At 37.7% G+C, this 21319-nt stretch overlaps 1 protein-coding gene across 4 annotated transcripts in view; it reads left to right on the top strand.

The window, feature by feature from the left end:
• LOC149299924 (fibroblast growth factor 14-like) overlaps positions 1–21319 on the top strand; it is a 278072-nt gene that overhangs the window by 164609 nt on the left and 92144 nt on the right. The window contains exon 1 of one of the 4 annotated variants that reach the window (XM_089485821.1): positions 11429–11621. The exons of the other annotated variants lie outside the window; for them this stretch is intronic. Coding sequence (XP_089341947.1) covers positions 11429–11621 — 193 coding nt within the window. Of the gene's footprint in view, positions 1–11428; positions 11622–21319 lie in introns of those variants that run through there. 4 annotated transcript variants of the gene reach the window in all.

The following is a 21319-nucleotide window of genomic DNA, read 5'->3' as shown; positions in this document are numbered from 1 at the left end:
ATGGTGATCAAGACACTGGCCAAGGCCTCATGAAGCACTTACTTAAAATAGCTGAAGAGGGTGTTTTCAAAGGCTCCCTCCTTTTGAGGAAAAAAACCATCCATGCATTTCAGGTACAGCTTTACTAAGCCACAGACACTCTGTAAAGCTTGTTGGAGGGCCATCGCCACTGAAGAGATCAACTGATGGCAGTGGCGACCAGAGGAGAGAGAAGCATAAGCCAGGAAACACACAGGGAAAAAATTTTGCCAGGACAATCCCAGCAAAATTGGGACAGTTGGCAGGTATACATTAATGAGAAGTACATTAAATGCCACCACAAGAAGGAAAATATACTATAAGGCATATAAATCTGACCCTGCTCATTCTCTTGTTCAAAAACATGCGTATGAAGCTCAGCAATACACATTTCTTCGAAAATCACATGGGTAGCTATGATATTATTTAATCAAGAATTAAGTCATATTCTGCTATGATTGCTATTTGAATTCTTCACCATTTTGTTTTATTTCTATCATAGTCTTCATTTCTTACCCATTGTCCTTTAAGAAGGCCTGTCTTTAATTGGTACTATGTGTATTTAGTTCTGCATGCTCCTGAATGGAAAGTATGTGCCATTATACATGATTGCCAGCATTAAGAATCAGTTTTCTGGGACAGCGGTCCTTTGGCAGTCTCATTGAAACATGTCAAAATGTGCTGTCAGTATGTGTAGGCTGTGAAGCTTGCAGCCAACAAAAACTTGCACAGTACAGAAAAAAAACTGCACCTGTGCAGCAGTATAAGCAGTATTGAACCAGAATAATAAGGTCATAACAGATTAAACATTATGGGGATGCTTATATTTCTCAAATGTGTCTCATTTTACTATGTAACACATGGGAACATGTATACAAACATACACTTTTCTTCTTAATTCTTTATTAATGATTCAATAAATAGAATACACACTATGCATAATATAGGATATTAAACCAACATTAAAACTAAAAACAGTGGATATACACTCACTGGCCACTTTATTAGGTACACCTTGATATTATTGGGTTGGACCTCTTTTTGCCTTCAGAACTGCCTTCATTCTTAGTGGCATACTTTCTACAAGGTGCTGTAAACAATCCTCAGTTATTTTGGTCCATATGGACATGATGGCATCACGTAGTTGCTGCAGATTTGTCGACTGCACATACGTGATGCAAATCTTCTGTTCCACCACATCCCAAAGGTGCTCTATTGGATTGAGATCTGGTGATTGTAGAGGCCATTGGAGGACAGTGAACTCATTGTCATGTTCAAGAAACCAGTTTGAGTTGAAGTGAGCTTTGTGACATGGTGCATTATCCTGCTTGAAGTAGCCATCAGAAGATGGGTACACTGTGGTCATAAAGGGATGGACATGGCCAGCAACAATATTCAAGTAGGCAGTAACATTTAAACAATGCTCAGTTGGTACCAAGGGGCCCAAAGTGTGCCAAGAAAATGTCCCCACACCATTACACCACCACCACCAGCCTGAATCATTGATACAATGCAGGATGGATCCATGCTTTCATGTTGTTTACGCCAAAGTCTGACCCTGCTATCTCAATGTCTCAGCTGGAATTGATAATCATCAGACCAGACTTCTATTGTCCAATTTTGGTGAGCCTGCACAGTTTGTAGCCTCAGTTTCCTGTTCTTAGCTGACAGGAGTTGCACCCAGTGTGGTCGTTCAGAGATGGTATTTGGCATACATTGGTTGTAACGAGTGGTTATTTGAGTTACTGTTGCCTTTCTTTCATCTCGAACCAGTCTGCCCATTCTCCTCTGTACTCTAACATCAACAAGGCATTTTCATCCACACATCTGCCGCTCACTGGATATTTTCTCTTTTTTTGATCATTCTCTGTAAACCCTAGAGATGATTGTGCATGAAAATCCCAGTAGATCAGCAGTTTCTGAAATACTCAGACCAGCCCGTCTGGCACCAACAAACATGCCACATTCAAAGTCACTTAACTCCCCTTTCTTCATCATTCTGATGCTCGGTTTGAACTTCAGCAAGTTGTCTTGACCATGTCTACATGCCCAAATGCATTGAGTTGCTGCCATATGATTGACTGATTAGCTATTTGTGTTAACAAGCAATTGAACATCTGTACCTAATAAAGTAGCCAGTGAGTGTAGATATAAGATCTTCACATGTGAAAATGATAATTACATTTCCAGACAGTTCTATAAGCAATCTTGGAACCTGGTACTCAGATGTCTGACTGTAGTATATCCACAGCCGATTGTGAAAGTCCATCAACAAAGAAGGAATTCCTGAAATCAACCATGCCTTCAGGACAAGAGAGTTATCCATAACTGACATCTCACCCCTAAAGAATTTCCAGAAAGGACAAGATTATTCAAGAGAAAAATTAGGTCAATTTCACAAGATTGCGATACCATGGTTGAGTTTGCCAAAAAGGGGCTTATGGAAGCTTATGTTCTGAATTCTGACCATGTAGCAACTCTGGGAATCATGGAGAAAAACAGAAAAGCATAGTTTATTCTGTGCCTATCCCTGCAGAAAATAGGGCTTCAGGATCTGGCCTCCAGTTGAAGGAGTTCGGTAACTAGTAATTCAGTCAAGTAGCAAAGAGGTCTACATGGAAGGTTTCCCAAATTGAAGGTTTTTGTTTGAAAACCAACTTTACTCAGTTGCTGAAGTCTTTCAGGTGCCTGGAGTTTCAATCTGCAGCTGTGTTTCAAAGACATTGTATGTACTGCCTGTGTTGTATGTACTATGCCTTGATCCAAACAATGTTTTTTTCCAAAATGTAGCTATTGTCTTTGATTTCATCCCACCCAATTGGTTTTTGTATTGAACTGCGCATATGCGGTCCATTTTCAGCAAGATGCATTAATTTATTGTGATCATTGCCCTTGGCAATTGATGTGACGATCCAATACGTGAAAGGACCATTTGTGACTTGTTGTTTGCGTAGCACATCAAGCTCCCCGACCTAGATGAGTTTCATCAATTTTGTGAAATACCTTGGGGCTGATATTGGGCCAAAATATAGGCAGGTGAACCGATATTTAAGGAAAGTCTGATGGAGGAGAGGATACCTGTACTTTCAAATGTCTACTTTCATCATCCAGTCGCCTGGAAGGAGTAAATCTTTTTAAACAATGCATTACTTCCATCTGAAAGTGATAACAATAAAATTTGTTTTATTCGCTTAGATTTATGACCGGTTGATAACCGGCATCTTTCTATTTTACAAGAAAAAGATCGCTGACAAACCCTGGGGAACAATACTGAACAGGAATGATTGCCCTTTTATTCAATATAAATCCGTTACCTCTTTGTCTATCAAATTTACATCTGCTGAATGGAGAATAAAGAGGTTGAGGCAGAGTTGATTTATGAGAAATGGCAAAGAAATCTATGGCATAACCCTGAATCAATTAAAGTATCCAGAGATCTGTTGAAATTTGGATCCATTGCTGGAAAAAATGGGTCTGCCGCCCACCTTTTCCAAGGAAAAAATAAATTCTTTGAATCTTACTTGAGAAAGACTTGGATTTTGGGTATCCTCTGTCCCCTTTGACCTTTCCACAAACTCTATGTGTCTATGTAAATTGTTAAGGTGATGAGTAATGTCTGGAGCCTCTGTCCAAAGCTGGGATATGTGATATTGAACGGCCGGAAAACCAGTTCCGACTTACTGCAAAACTTGGTAGGACTATGATAATGTTTTCAAAGTTTGTTGTGAACACTTGAAATTAGCAATGCAGAATTGTCGAGTTGTAAAAATCACCATGGCAAGTGTTATCACGCAGATGTTTTTTTTCCCCTCTCAGCCTGGGTATCCAACTCCCACCTCGTACGTTATATAAGCGAGATGTGAAATAAGCACGTGGGAGTGCTGAATAAATTAGCAGACTACTTGTACTAATGTGAAATGCTCAGTCTTTGTTACCATGAGCATTAAGTGTATACAAGGTAGAAAAAAAACGCAGCAGGGTTGTAAGTAAAGATAAGTATTGTGCTATCATAAGTAATGTACGATATAAAGGAGCTCTTCAGAAGTGTTAAGATTAATATAAGATCTTTTGGAAAATATCAGAGTACACTGAAGTGAATTGAAGGAAACAATTAGGGAAATCTATGTTCCCTGCGTATGCCTTTTAATTAGTGTTTACGAGATTTCCGCATAATCTCACATATACAATGTGCCTATTTTCACTCTGCACACATGAAGTTGGCAAACCACTTGAAATTAAAAAAAAAAAAAAGATCACTAATAAAACTTAGTCCTTGATCTTGTCTTAGATTCACAATAGTGTTATCCCATGCATATTTTACTTCCCTTGCTGTATTTCCTTTTACCACCTCTGCTGGGAGGCTGTTCCATTAAGTAAAACTTCCTTACATAGGTAGCGAGATGGATTCCTTTATAGTCATAGAAGTATGTTAATTTGTATTGATGTAGTCACATCAAATTCTTTTAAGGTGCTCTGTGCAATGTCTGATATTCATGTGCTATGTATATAAAATAAATGATGACGTTTGGACTCTTCGCAATATTTTTTTATGTCCAGAGTGCATCTGCTTGTATGATTGTAGTAATAATAATTGTAAGTAATAATAAAAACAGTGGCATTATGCATTAATCATGCAAGTAGATGATACATTGTTTCTGATTAAAATAATAAATAAAATACTAAATAAAGAGTAATCTATAAAGTTTAGGGCACTTTTGGTGGTTATCTTAGGGTTTATGTGAATAGTGGAATACTGTATAAGGAAAATAATGTCCCTTAAGGGTAAGTGGCTAGCAGTAATTGGCATTTGATTTCATATTTATGTCTCTGTAGCTATAATAATAATAATAACAAGAAGAAGAATATAATATATGAATGTAAATTATGTGTGTAAAGGGCTGAAAATAGGGCTGTGGATATCTACTACTTTACTGCACTTGAATGTATTTTGGCTAATGTGCTGTTTTACTCATTTGTTGAGATCACTGGGATTAATAGTGGCAAGGATCCTCTTTTCTATTTTCTCTAGTAAAATGGAACATTGGACAAACTTGTGAAGCAACCTCCTAAAAAATCTCCAATCTCAGTATCTTAAATGCACACAAATACGGACTTTTTTGCATGCTTTACTTTACTGAGAGCGTGGTAGATACGTGTAACAGCCCTCCAGCAGAAGTGGTAAATGCTAGTGGTATAGGCATCCGTGGTATAGGCATATGACTAATCTGAATCTAAGACGAAAACAAGGACAGGACTGCTGTCACCTTCTGTTTCTATTTTATTGACTCCTATCTCAACGGAATTAATGTAAACATCCGACATGTTCACATAAACATTTGCAGGACACTAGTCCTTATGAGACCTGAATTTCTCCTCTTTTAAAGTCCATACACATATGACTGTTTCATAAATAGCATTATTAGTATTATTATTATTACTACTACATTGAACTATATTTAGAAATGCATAGTAATGTGCTTGTAATGTAGCATAAGGAATATAACTATTCAAACTCTTTAAAGGCTGCATATTTCATGTCACGGAGCTGGCTAGTCCGACCGACTGCCTCCGCTGTCTTGTGCTCCCTTAGCCTGGGACAACACACTTTCCCCGGTTCCCCAGTCACTAGCCGAGACTCAGTGTAGGGTAAAACCAAACGAAGACTGATTTATTTTAGACACACAGAGCTGGATATATCCAGCAAAACACACATTAACATAAAACAAGATATTGGGACACAAACCGCCCCCTTAATCTGCCTCTCAGAGACAACAGGGGCAGTAACGGGATTAACAATACAATAGGGGGGAGACTGATTTATACAACATTAAACATCAAAGAATGGTGGTCACTCCCTGGTGGCAGATCCTGGCTGTCTGCTGGAGATAATCCCCTCAGCCAGTGATGAGATGATACTGCTGGGGGTAGCCACAGAAGTCTCTACAAACCCAGGGCCCATAGTCAATAGGGAGGAGGCTGGCAGTCAGGCTTCTCCAGTGGCCCCAGTGATGGAGGCTTCCGTCACATTTCTTTTTTTTTATATATCAGTTATTGAATCTCATACAGATGTACGTTGGAAGTCATTGCATTTCATTATTGGCCTAGCACTCGAAGGGTTAAGCACGACTGTGACATGATAGAAGTGTTTCATTTATGTTTTGTGGTAATATATGTTGAGACAGCAGATGGCTCTCTTGAGTTTTCTTTGAAATATAACAGAATTTACCAGAATTGCAAAGTTTGTTATGAAAAAAAAAGGGAGGTTTCTTAATATCAAGTTTTAATTACAACCCTAATGTATTACCAGTTTAACAGCAATTTAAGACATTGTTAAGGGTATGAAAATAAACATATGTTGCATGTGCCACGTTGAAGAGTTATTGGTAAAACATTTTTACAATGAAAAGTAATAATTGTGTTTAATATTTAACCCCTTAATGACAATTGCCGGTCCTGGCACGGCACGGAAAAGCATGTGCTTTACGACAATTGACGTGCCAGGACCGGCACGTCTTTAAACGGGTGCAGAAAGCGATCTACTATCGCTTTCTGCACCCAAAAAGCGTTGCTGAATGCCTCGACCTCGAGGCATTCAGCAACGCCGCGATCGGCACGAAGGGGCCATCTCTGGCCCCTCCACGGGGCGTCAACATCCGCCATACTTTGTATGGCGGCGGACGCCCGTTTTAAAAGCGTTTAGGAGGCGATCGACGATCGCCTCCTAAACTTAAATGGTGTCGCTGGAATGCCTCGATCAGGAGGCATCCAGCGACACCAAACACTAACCTTTTGATGGGCTGTGACCGCTCCGGAGAGCGGTCACAGCCGCAGCTGCCGGCAATCTTCGCCATCAAGGAAGATGGCCGCCGTCCTGTAACAGGAACCACAAATTTTAAAAGTTCGCTAGATAGTCCAGACCATCTAGAGAACTTTGGCTCCACTTGCAGGTTGAATACAGGTACTGCATTCACCATGCAAGTCAATGGAGCCCAGCTTTCTAATCACAGTGTGATTAGTAAAAATAAATTAAAAAATAAAATAAAATTAATAATAATTAGAAAAAAATAGTAAAAAAACAGTAAAATGTAAAAATCATTTCCCACTGATGTCACTATCAGGGGAACCTCCAAGTTGAAAAAAAGTTAAATTTTTTTTAAAAAAAAATAAAAAAAAAATATATATATATATAAAAAATATATTTTTGTGAGCAAGTCCTAAAATTAGCATATTAGCTTAAAACAATTCTCGCATGGAAAGAGTTAAAATACTGGCATATTAAATGCCCGTGGGGTGTCTACTTTTAAAAAATGTATGATTTGATGGGGTAAATTGAATGGGCCAGGTTCAACAACGTCCCAATTAACACAGGGGGAAGGATGGCCACACATCTAATTTCCAATTAGAAAAATGCACACGTACCAAATGTGGCCTTTTAGTTCCCCCAAAAAATGACACACCCATGCATGTGGGGTATCACTGTACTCAGGAGATGTTGCTGAACACATTATGGGGTGTCGTGTGACAGCGGCATATACCAGGAGCTGTAAATTCATACATAAAGTAGGTGTGTGTGGGAAAAATACACACACAAAAATATTACTGCAAACTTTGAAAAAATGCTGGTGGTAAAATATGTTCATGCAAAGAGTTAAAATACCAGCATTTAAAATACCCTGTGGTGTCTAGTTTTGAAAAATATATGGTTTTGTTGGGCACACTGAAATGGCCTGGCTCAAAGATGTACCAAATAGGGCATGGGCAGTGGATCCCAAATGCCAAAGTTCAACATTGAAAAAAGCGCATGCCCCAAATGTGGCCCTTGTGCCCCAAAACAGCCAGGCAAAATCATTCATGTGGGGTATCGCTGCGCTCAGGAGATGTTGCTGAACACATATTGGGGTGTTTTGTGATAGTGACATAAACTAGAACATTTTAATTCATACCTGAAGTAAAATGTGTATGACAAAACCAAATGCAAAAAAATGACTACCATAAAGTTTGACAAAGACTGGTGGTAGATATGGTGCATGGAAAGAGTTAAAATACTAGCATTTGGAATACCCTGGGCTGTCTAGTTTTCAAAAATATATGACTTGATGGGGTAAATTGCATTGGCCGGGTTCAAAGATACCCGAAATGGCACATGGGGGGAAGAATTACCAGATTTGGAAAAAATGGCTTTGAAATAGCAAAACGCTACCTGTACTTATTGCCCCATAATGGGTAGAAAAAAGCAAAAAAACATAAAAACATTGGGTATTTCTAAACTCAGGACAAATAGTAGAATCTATTTAGCAGGTTTTTTCATTACCTTTTATAGATGAGTAATAGATTTTTCAACTAAAAGTTAGAAACAGTCATTTTTTTCTAAATTTTTCACCATATTTTATAATTTTTTTAATAGTAAATAATATGATACAATCAAAACAATGTCATCTAAAGAAAGCCCTTCTTGTCCTGAAAAAAACAATATCTAATGTGTGTGGGTTCAGTAAACGGGAAAGAAGAAAATTACAGCTAAACACAAGCAGCGCAGAAATGTTAAAAAGGCCATTGTCACAAAGGGTACAAAAAGTAAAATCAGCCTTTGTCTCGAAGGGGTTAAACAACAATATGGTTTCTGCTTCACCACTTACTGTGTAATTGTAATGTAGAAATAAGCTCTGAACTGTCCTTGGTCCTGAACTTATTCCATTTGCGTGCAATACACATATGGATATACAGTACATCTTAGATGGGTAGCCATACAACTATCCACCAACATTACTGTGAATTACGTTATATATATATATATATATATATATATATATATATATATATAAGCATTCTCTTTTTTTGAAACGGTATTACCCACTTCTAATGTCTTAGAATAGCTCATTATGTCTTATAAATGCATGAAACATCCCATGGCACTCCAACAGTTAATGTAGACAGAAAGAAATGCATTTCTAGACTTCATAGACATCATTTCTAAAAGGAAAATGCTTTTGCTCCATTTTGTCTTTATTTGCAATTTACCTGGTAATTAGTAGAAATTATGAACACTATTCTCATTCTTCAAACAGATGTGGGCATTGGCAGGATATCTCAGCACTGTAACAACTGGCACAACTACAAAAAAAAAGTCAATTGCACTGAAAACAAATATTTGGCCAACATTCTGATATAATCATAGTTGCATTTATCCCTTGCCGATGACACAATATTGGTACCTAGTTTCTAATCAGTTTTCTGCTGCTCCCAAGTTATTATTAAAATCTACTTACTTATCCAACCAGCTGGTAGGTACAGAGCGGGGAAGGGGAAATATTAAAGGAGCGGATCTTATTGAAAGGGTTTTTGGGGTGTGTTACTTTGTATTGTATTCCATGTCACATAATTGTCACCCCTTTAACATGAAGTTGGATGGACCTAGCATAGTAGTAGAACAGTTCACTTATTATTTAAGTAGACGGGTTTGATATTAGTCCTTTCTCGTTAGCTTGGAGATCAGCCTGTGTTCTGCGTGGGAGAATTCCGAGTGCACACAGTGTACATGAAGTCTCTGTTTTTGTTTTTCTTTTTTTTCTTAATAACACTACAAACTACTCTTATTCCACTTTAAGTATATATAACATTGTTGCTTATCATTCGTATCCTTCTAAGTAGGGAGACATTTATTTATTTATTTATTCGAATTTCTCCACATCTTGGCTTCCTTTCTTTCGCTACAGCACCTATTTGTAATTCACACATTCATCACAGCGGAACATGTAAATAGGGCAAGAGAAAGGGAAGGGAGGGATAGCTGGGATTCTGAAATTGCACATAGATTGATGATGAACTCTTATAGTCAAATTGTTTGTGTGGGTAATTTTTCACATTTATGGCTCTGTAGGAAAATCTTGTTTCCCCCTGCGTGTGACTGTGTAAGACAGACGTGTCTAGGGATGGCACTCCTTCGCATTTGATCTGCTAAATTCACTAGATTTGCTCTTGCCGCCGTTGTCGGGTGATTCACATACATGTCACCTTCTATCCAAAGTGACTTTCCTCTGTTAACTCTGTGAGTGTCACAGGACACTGGCGTTCAGAGTGTTCATTTACATTAGCATTGCTTGCCTGTATAGAGCTGAAACTCAAACGCTGTGCTTCTGCCTCAAAGCCTATTTGTCCTTAGCCTGTTTTGCATCTCTTTTCTACATCAGTTCACCGTCACAGAAGAAAAAGTCAATATAACTTGCATGTACCAGAGAGGATGTAACTTTCCCGTTGCTAGCTGAAGATAGGGGCTTGCTTCAAGCTACCGTGGACACTTATTTCTGAAGATGAAAAGGGAACAAAAAACATAGGAGGAGGTTTGGCTGCTGCTGGAATTAGCTTCGTCTATTACTGTGAGCTGTAAAATCAAGCCAGCCAGAAGATTGCAGTTAAGCGTGCTTAATTTCTGGGGAGAGAGGCATTGCAATCAAGAACACCAACAGAGAAGGAGGCTTGGATCTGTTATGAACTAGCAATTTCTCAAGAAAATTGCACAAAGCTGTGCTTTATATATTTTTATCCTGGTTTTTTTTTTTTTAAGAAAGGGGAGGAGAGAGAGAGGGGGAGAAATGATTTGATTAGAGAGCGTGCAGAAAAGAAGATTGCCTCCTGATGCAGATTCCTCGTGCAATTCTCCTTATCGTCTGAAATAAGAGAGGATTGAGTAGTGTGGTCTCATAGTGATGCGGGAAAGCAGCAGTTCAAGGCTGTTGATTCGGATGCTCTCGCTTTTATTTACCTGCTGCCCATAACTATGCGAATGCCAAAGGGAAGCTAGCCTCTTCACTCTTTTTTCCTCCTCCTCCTCCTCCTGCAGCTGCTTTATCCTCTCTGTAACTGTCTTCATCCTGTTTTTTTAGCTTACTTGAAAAAGGCAAGCAGTGACTGTCTAGTGTGTGGGTGGCACTGAGGAACCCAGCTATGCCCCCTGTCTGAGCTTTGCCAACCAAGCAAAGATGCCAGTTTCTTCAGTGGAAGAGGTGAGACAATTCTGCTAAAGAAGTTCTGTTTGGAACATACCAACACTTTTGCTTTGTTTTGTCTCTTCACAAATATGTATCTATAGCTATGTAAATATATAACCGTACATGTACCTTATGGGTACTCAAGATATATGAATCCATTTATAGGAGTTATCTGTGGGTTGGCACAAATCCGTCTCTTTTTCTTGCGCTTCACCACTGGTGTTTTAAAGAGATCTGGCAAAAGGAGAAGAGGAATGTTTAGCTCTCTCCAGAGGGGCTGAGCCCCCTTGCCTGGTTCTCTGTGTCTCCCACAGACTGTTTACCTGGGTTCTTCCTCTCACCTGGTGGGGTGTCCCACCACGACTTTGTTGGTAGCCCCTCCCTCTTTGATGAGCTTAGCCCGATAAGGGTACACAGGAGGTGGCATGGCAGCAGCTATCGCAAGTGGACTGATCCGTCAAAAACGGCAAGCAAGGGAGCAACACTTGGACCGGCCTTCCGCCAGCAAGAGGCGCAGTAGTCCCAATAAAAACCGAGGCCTTTGTAATGGCAATCTGGTGGATATCTTCTCCAAAGTGCGAATTTTTGGCCTCAGGAAAAGAAGGCTCAGACGGCAAGGTTGGTTGCTCTGTGTCCGTGGGGAGTGTTTTTAATTCATTGTATTGTTTCTTTCGTTCTCTCTCTTGGTTCTAATGTGGCAATTTCTGTACAATCATTACTCTTTGTGATCCTCCGTGTTGTGTTACACTGTTTTTACCTTGCTGTTCCTTTGTCCGTATGTTGCACCAAACAATTCCGTTGCCTGTGATTACTTTTCAAGCCATTGGAAATCGCAGTGTTTAATGTAGCATACATGCAATGTTGCTATGATGATTAACCGTTTCATGGTATTGCAAGCTCACATGCGTAGGGTTAATTCCAGCTCCTTAAAGAGTCTCTGTTAAGAGCAGGAACTTCCGATAGTGACCAAGATGACAATTTAATAAAAGGATTCATGGGCGAGATAGAAAAGTCCTAAAATCCCACTATAGTGCGTTCTTAAAAATATGAAAACATTTTTACGAACCAACAACTTTGTTGTCTTAATTAATTGCATTAGGTGCATTAATTACATGTATTTATTTATCTTTTTAACTATCCTGTACATTGCAGGAAACACTTGTAAATATTATATTACCAAACCTACCATCATGATGAACACAGTTAAGCCTTTGGAAATAACAGAGATCATATATACTTTTGCCATATGTCTATGCAAATAGAAACCAAGCCACCATAAGGAAAGCATCTACTAACTACTCACCAACACTAAAATTATACCAGTGAGACTTTTATATATATTAACAGCCAGGATAAAGCCCAAACATTTTTTTAAAAGTAATGATCTGCAGAAGTTTAAAAAGAACCTTTACTAATATAAATCTATTTGTAATAATTGCCACTATTTTTTAAAGATGTACTATCACATTAGGATTTGTTGCTGTATGTTGAATATTGCAACTAGCAAAAAAAAATTGGTATTTTCTTCATTTATTGCCATCACCGAGCTCTTTGTTAATCATATGCCTTGTGTGCCTATTATACTGAGGCAAAGTTACAGAGACAGTGGAAGCAGCCAGTTCTCTTTGACATCAATCAGGATTTGCATTCGTTATAAATAACACATTCACAATGAAATATTTTAGTACATGCAGGTAGCGCTACATTTGAAAAATTAAACAACGGCTTTGCATCATACAAAGCTGCAAAACAACATGTGTAAACATTGATAATGTATTTTCTCGTGATTTTTTTTTTTTTTTAAATGCGGAACATGCTTCCTTTGAAAGGTCCTTCTTGGTGATACGGGTCACATAGGTGTTGAGATTAGAAAGGTTCCCCATAAATTATAAACCAGCAGCCAGGAATGAAACTGCTGGGCATGTGAGAACCACCGAATGTCTGATTACATAATGAGTGCACAGGATGATTTCATTAACATATTACATTTTCAAAAAGGAAAACATTGGCAACAGCTCCAGATGAAAGGAAACAAAGGTTGACCTGCATCATAAAGCTTATGCCATTCATGATAATACAAATTCTTTCTTTGACACTCTTTTTCTTATTGAGTAAAATTGGAAGTGCTGTATGGTATCCTCATTAACATTTGTGCTGTAGACTGCATACATTTCTAATATATAAATTTATATATATGTAAGAAATGTCTTTAAGATTATAAATACAAAGATTTTACACAGCTGCCAAACTCCATATACAATCTTAAGAAAACTCCTGAACCTAAGACAAGACCAAGGACCGATTAATGTCTGAGTCTTTACATCAGGGAAAATGGGCAGACTAGATGGACCAAATGTTTTTTATCTGCTGTCTAATTCTAGAATCCTAGCTATCAATGATACACCTCCTTTGAACAATAATTATTCCTGTAACCTTTAAAAGGAATATTTCCCTTTATATTTTGCCTAATTTTTGTATTATTCTTACACAAGTGACATCCAAAAAAACATACTTATTTTTATTGTATGTGCACTATATATATAAAGTAATATTTCTTTATCAGGTAACATTTATAGATACAATAATATAGATTTCTTGTATAATAGCCAGGAAGGTTATTCTTCTGCAGAGGTCAAGGTGCAAAGTATGTGTGATTCCATAGTACAACATATTGAATTTTTGATGAATATTGTGTTGGTAGAAAGATATATATAAATGATGTATTCATTTTAAAGCGTAATAACAGGACATGTTGAGTCAGTGGAAATTTATGACATTAAACCTTACAGATTCTAAAACATCTTATAGATTATAGAGTGTATCTATTAATATTTGTTTTTTCAAATCAGAATTAACATTTCTTTTTGTTTTGATCTTGGTGTGTATACTGTTTGGGATCCAAAATGATACATGGTTCCATTCCATTCCAAGTCATATGGAAAAAAACTATTAATACAATTATTCATAAGTAACATATAGGTCACAAAAAATGCACATCAATTTAACAGAAAATTAATTTTGAATGATTTTTTTTTAGGCTCATCTATCTTTGACAGTATTCGCACTTGACAGCCCGTGAAGGTTCACACAACTTAAACTATGTGAACGAATAGAAATGGGCTTATAGACTGGAGACTTTGCACCCAATATACAACACTTTACATTTTGTAACACTTCGGCATGAGTGCCTTCTGTCTGGACCTATACCCCCAACATATATGTTCTAACACTGTATATGTGCAACATGAATCTAATAAAACATATGGTGTCAAAGCTTATTTAGAAAATTATTAAGGTGTGCTCAACGGTGTGCTTAATTAACAACAGAATAATAGCCAATACCAATTGTTAATGGACACCAAAGTGAAAGGTCATTAATAATCAATAATGGCTTTTTGCAGCGTGGGGAAATGACCCATGAGTATACGTTTAGTGTGATCTATTTGGTTAAGTGGAGCAGCAACGTAGCCCCTGTTTACCATTTACATAGTCACAGAGTCTGGTAAGAGTTTGCAATTATTCAAAACTAAATTTTTTTTCATAATTGATTCAAATGGTCATCTTTTAAATAAACTCAATTATATATTATATACTGACACATACACTTGTAAATTTTGCCCAGATAGAACTTTTACTAGGAATGTTCTGTCTGTATTTATACTCGCATATCTGGATATCAATAATACATTTATATCCAGATGCACACACACACAAACACAGATTTAGATAAATAGTTTTCATTAAGTGTCTACAGTTCTTTCAGTCTGTGTAGCCACCTTCTCATGTCAAGAGCAGAAATACTGCCAGTTGCTATGGTAAACTCGCATCCACGTTTGTCACATGCGTGCACACCACCTGGAACATCGATTGGCTGTATAGATTCTCGTGCAGCCAATGGGAGATAAGCAAGACAGAAATTGAATCTCACTTCGGCTGCATGAAACGCTCAACCACACACAGCTTCCGTGACCTTCCTCCTTTCTCCAGCTCTCATTCCATGGAACAGATTTCCTTCAAACCTTGAAAAATGCGTTTTCCTTAATGGCAATTTTGCTGTTGATGGAATTCATTTAAAGATCGAAAATTAAAGTCATGTAAAGTCTAACACGTGATTCTAACAATATACCTAAACAATTATAGCTCTATATAGATTATATATTTTAGCAATCAAAAAAATGCTAGGGACAAATTGTGGAGGATATACTATATATGACATTCACACAACATGACAAAGAATGATTTATCTATTATGACCCTGATTTTATTTTTTCCCCCAGCCGTATTCAATACCTATCTTTTACCCATTTATTAGGTGATTACAATAGGATAGTCAATAACCACTCACATTGATCAATATTACTGTGCTGCTTGAATTATGTTTTACTTGTAATCATGCCAAGAAGACTCAAGAACAATATGCTGTGATTACTTTTCTTCAGGCAAAATCGGACAAGAGAGCAACAGAAATAAGTCAAATGAATATACAGATATTGCTGCTGTTGATGTGTGTTATGTCAGTGTAGCTATTTCTATGAGAGATGTATTGTGTGTTTATACATGATGATCCAATTTTGTAGATAATCATAATAATTATACTTTAAGCAAATATTTGGTTTTCTGGATGGAACTGGTTTCATAGAGCAATAGCCAATCAGTTTTTCCTTATAAAACCAGTATCCCCTGATGGTTCCAATTTTAACTAATGACATTAATATCCAACAAAGAAAATCTGGTGGACCTAACATACTGTGACTCAACACACATAGGGAAACGGCTATCCAGGGGAGAAGACACAATTGTAGCATCAGTGCTATCCGTAACCCGATGTTATGTGATGTAGCAAGTCGAATGCTTCCACTGAGCTCTGATGTACTTGTAATGAAATCTGCAGATCTAAAGAGATCAAATACAGTGTCGATGTATTTAAACTGTCCACCAATATTTTTGTCTCAGAAAATATTTTGTTTTTCTTCTATGAGTGTAATTAAAATTAAAAATATATATATATGTTTTCTTTAAACCCTCCTTAGTAAATTTATATGATTATACCAAAAAATCACAATCTAGATGTAAAGTATATCTTTTTTACAATCATGCCACTCTTTTTGCATCATTGGTGTACCCACTTATAGCTCCAATAGCCCTCATCGTCATACTTGCTGAGGGTCATGGGACAAAAGACCTCATCTACCTGTTTTTCATTAAAGGGAAACTCCAGCCAATATATTCACTTTCATGCTTAAAAAAAGCCGAGTGGCCTTTTTAACATCACTTTTTTTCTCCTTGCAAGTGCATGTAGGTATTAATCTTATCTATTTCGAGACCCCAAGACACTTTGTCTTCTTGCTAGTGCACATGTTAGCTGTTGCATGTAAGCCAGAATCCGTCGGTCCTTCCTAATATTTGATAATAAATAATGTAGGTATGTATCAGTGATAGGAAGATAGGAAAGTTGATCATTTACAATGGTATTCAAAAAAATAAATTTCAAAAAGTATTTCTGAACCAAAAGTGGTCCTGTCGCCATAACAACCAGATAAATGTTCCCATTATTTTACTGTTTCAGTGGTTGCTATGGTGATAAAACCACATTCTTAACAATGTAATAGAATGACGCTGTATATAATATATATATATATATATAATCTTTCAAATGTACAAGGCAGAAAATGGTTATTGCTTTGAATTTAGATAATGTTCACCTCGAATTTTAAGTGCCACATCATTAATCATGCTTTATCTTACCATCCACTTTATCAAAAGGGCCCATGAGGTCTATTCATTAACCTCTTTCCTGGTAGGGCGTATTTCACAAGTCTATCTGGTGGTGATGGACAGGGTTCACTGATAGACTTCCAGTTTAATTTGGATTAAAACATAGACCTTGCTGATATGATAATAGAAATGGAAGTCTTTACAGCATCTGTGTTTTTTTGATTGTTCTTATAATAGTTCTCTCCATATAACTGATATTAGAATTATCCCTCTACTTTAAAAAGTATGTCTTGAAAAATATACCTTAGGTATGAGTTTTATTTGCTCTCATTTAGTTATTGTACCATAATTAATCTGGTGGGTTACTTTGTTAGCTGGTAATATACCATTAACGCATTCAAATACAAAAACAGATTTTAATTTCTTGCCCAGTTTTGCAGGCCACCAGTTAAGATGCTTCTACTTATTCTATTTAATTTAGTAAGTCAATTATTTTTCATTGCCATAATAGCATATTATATTGCTTATTTTGCCGGCATCTGAAATGTGCATTTTAAAGCCATGACTGTTGATTATTTTTTTTGTACACAATTCCTAAAATAAAACACAGAACATAATTGGAGAAAACATCTCATTGATATTTCTGGAAATGTTATACAATGGAATTTGTTATTTCAAAATAAAATTGATAGATATATTTTAAACATGCACACTAGGGTATCTGCACAAATCATGACTATATGATTTCACTTGACATCGGTATCATTATTTTTTATTATTAAAGATCTCATAGAGCTTTTAATATATTTTGTTCTATTGGATCTATGGTGTGTGTTATGATGGTATAAATAATCCCATAAAATGTTTTATTTTGATACATTTATGTTTAAGTCATATCTTTAGAACAAATAGAAGTTCCCTTTTTAATATTTTGTGGTGTAGCGTTTTACATAAATAATGTATTATTTGTCATATTTATGGCTTGGAGCTACTGTTAGATACATACTATCACTGTGTGGGCAAATCTACTGATTATTCAGTTTGTTTGATGTATTTGACCCTGTTCTACCTTGTTTAATCTTACTACAGCCTCCTGGAAATGAGTTATTAATGTATGAAATGGTCACAAGACCCAGTCTTGCACAGCCTTTTATTCTGGACTGTTTTTCACTTTTGTTTTTGGAAGGCATGATGCAACAGAAGCAAATCCATTGATTATCTCAGGCATTCATTCAATATGGCATGTAATGAAGGGGAGTAATACCACTAAATTGCCACTCTTGCCTGTAGAAGAAACCAGGTTGTCGATCTATCACGACCCTGCTAAAAAAAACTTCCATTGTCCTTTCTTTCTTTTTTCTTTGAGGCCTTATAAAGAGTGGGGGTAAAGGATGCTTAATATACTGAACAGTAGTCATGTAATTTTGTTTTCCGTATGTAGCTGTGTAATCTACAACATTTACCATATTATAAGATTTGTTGGGGGGTTTTTTTCAGAAAAAAAACCATCTGAAAAAATAACCTTGTCTTATAATCAAGGTCATCTTTTATTCAGACCTCATGGCACCATCACACAGCTAATTAAAACTAAGGGCTTGTCACTCACCCTCACCCACATTCTCACTAACTCTCTCGCACTCTCTCTTAATATTTCCCTACCTTCTCTGCCGAAGTGTGTGTGTGGAAGCAGACAGAGTGGGCATGTCCAAACCCCACTAGCCTGTCTAAAGAGAAGAAACATAGAATTTGATGACAGATAACCATTCAGACCATCTAGTCCCCCCATTTTTCCTGATATAAAGACTTTTCCTGATATAAAGACCTTAAACTGTCCTTGGTCTTGTCTTACATTCAGGATAGTCATTTGCCTATACTATGGATACTCATTACCAGGGGAGGGCTGGCAGCCTAAGGCCTGGGGGGCAAGTCTAGTCAAGTGGCCCATTGCGCCACCAAAGCGGCTGCGAGCGACATTGAAAGCGGCCGTCGTGCGGCAGTCACTCCACCGGCGCCTAATGAAATTAAAGTGGCCGGCGTGCACGCACCGCGCTGCCCAATAGCCGTGCCTCAGCTCTTTATCCCACTCCTTTTAAGACGTGGGACGAAGAGCTGAGGAATGGCCATTGGGGCTGACTGCCACACAACGCAAGGGCGTACCTAGAGTATTTGGCACCTGTGGCAGATCCTGCATGTGGCACCCCCCCCACACACACACACTTTCAAACTGAATAGTTTCTATGGATAGGCAAACATTGACGGTGGTACAGCATAACTGTTATCATTATATACTTAGGGATTACGCTGTACCACCGTCAATGTGTGCCCATACTTTGAGCCAGACACTGACAATTCTGCTGTACAACCCATATCACTATTTACTAAGCCAAACATTGATGTGGTGTAGGCCTAACACTTCAGTGACTGGCTTAGTACATAGTAGGAATGCACCGAAATGAAAATTCTGGACCGAAACTGAAAATTCTGCATTCATTTGACCAAAAACGAAAAAAAAACTACTTTTAAAATACTTTATTAAAAGTAACACACCAAAATTAGACAAAAAAAAAATCAATAACAATATAAATATATATATATACCTATATATATACATATATATATATATAATTAACAGAAATCACAATCCTATCATGCCCAGGTTCTAGCATGTACTGGCTGACTTAGCATGATAGGCGTGTGATTGCTGTTTGCAATCATATATATATATATTAATACTGTTATTGAATTTTTCTGTCCAATTTTGGTATGTAATTTACTTTTAATAAAAGTGTTTTTAACGCACCACAGTTGGACAAAAAAAAAATTGATAACAGCAATCACACTCCTATCATGCCTAGACAGCCTCCCTATGCCTTGCTATCCCCCCCACACTTCCATGCAATCTCAAACCCTCATTCACAAACATTCATCATAAACTACAGCATAACACCCATCACTCTCACACACTTACTAATATTTCCCTACCTTTCCTCTGGCACTGTCACTTTTCCTCCTCCTCTTCATTCTTCCTCTTCTGTGTCCTGTCCTTCTGGTGTGCGGAAGACAGTGGGCGTGGCTTCAGTGTTGTGCGCCGGGATTTGACATCGTCCCGACGCACAGCCACAGTTGCCGCGCGCATTGTTTTTGGAGGCGTTCCGGCACCTCTCAGTGAGCGGCACTCCAGGCGGACCGCCCCCCTGCCAGGTACGCTACCGGCACGGCGGACAGTCCCGGTGGCAGCCGCTTAGTTTTTAACTTTGCGGCTGCCATGAATGTTCGTCTGCCGGCATCCCGGCCAGCCCGGATTCAGGGCGGCCTGAGGGGCAATTGCCCCCCGGCCCAGCACGCCCCTGCTTATTACACTAGCATCTATTACATCTGCTGAGAGGCTGTTAAACGTATCTACCACCCTCTCAGTAAAGAAAGTCTTTTTTTTTTTCTTCATCCGCATCTCTGTGGTCTCAGCTCAGTTATCTAGGTACTTTGGCAAAAAGACAGAGCCTCCGCGCACACCCTCTGTGTAAAAGATTCTAACACATTTAACATCTCTTTTAACCCTAGTAATATGAAATGGACCATATATAATTATTGGTATAGGCAATAGTCAAAGATATGTAATCATTGTTCATAAATAAATGATTATTAAGATATATTAATATGTTTCAATGATAGGCTTCAAGGTTTCCTTGACCTTAAGATATGGAATGAAGGATTTGCTGAACAGGCGTTCTATAGATAGGATAGTAACTTGCTAATGCATGGTATAGTTGTAACTCTAAAAGGGCATTACAATATACGTACAGTGACTACCTAAAATAGGATTTCGACGTGTAAAGATCTTAGTGAGCATGTTTACCCAATTAGGTGAAGACCAATAGACTGACATCACTATCCAAGGCACATATAAGCTAGGCTTTTGTAAGACATGGAGAGGCATGGGAAGAGAGGTCGAGAGAAGATGTACTTGCCATCCACGGACTCTTCACGTCCCAACACTCCCTCCCTCCATCCTCAGGAATGCATAGGACAGATGTCATGAACTAAATTCCTCTCCAAGTTTTTGTAAGACTTGTTTCGTATTTTTGTTACCTACTTTTTATATTCGTCTATTTTTGTTTGTATTAAATGTTTCACCTTTGTTTGCATCTAAGTGACTCTGCCTATTTTTGACGCACATACATTTATATGTGTTCCAATTATTTGAAGTTTGTTTTGGCCCTATATACATTTTATTACACTCTGCCTGATTGGAAGAACGGGGAGAGCCTGTCCTTGTATTGGATGCCGTGGCTCTTCCTTTTTGCGGAAGTACTTCAAGAGGCCAGAATATTGGAGATGTATGCACAGAGAAAGAGAAGCGTTTGACCAATTATTTTGTTTATTGTATTTAAGAGCTATATGGATTGGGGATTCCAGATAAACTCCACTTGCTATAAATAAAATAGACATGTGCCATGCATGGGATTTATTTTCCTGCTTGGAAACATTTATTGATGGAACAGAACAGACAAAAATGGATATATGATATTACTATTAGAATGTCTTGAATTGGGATTTTTAACAAGTAAATCTAAATCTTGAAGTTAGAACATTTTGACGAGAAA

The sequence above is a fragment of the Sceloporus occidentalis genome, unplaced genomic scaffold (assembly GCF_023333645.1).
Source record: "Sceloporus occidentalis isolate IW3139 unplaced genomic scaffold, rSceOcc1.0.p SCAF_27, whole genome shotgun sequence".
Lineage (NCBI taxonomy): Eukaryota > Metazoa > Chordata > Lepidosauria > Squamata > Phrynosomatidae > Sceloporus > Sceloporus occidentalis.
The sequence above is the reverse complement of the archived record's forward strand: the minus strand, read 5'-3'. Positions and strand labels throughout refer to the sequence as shown.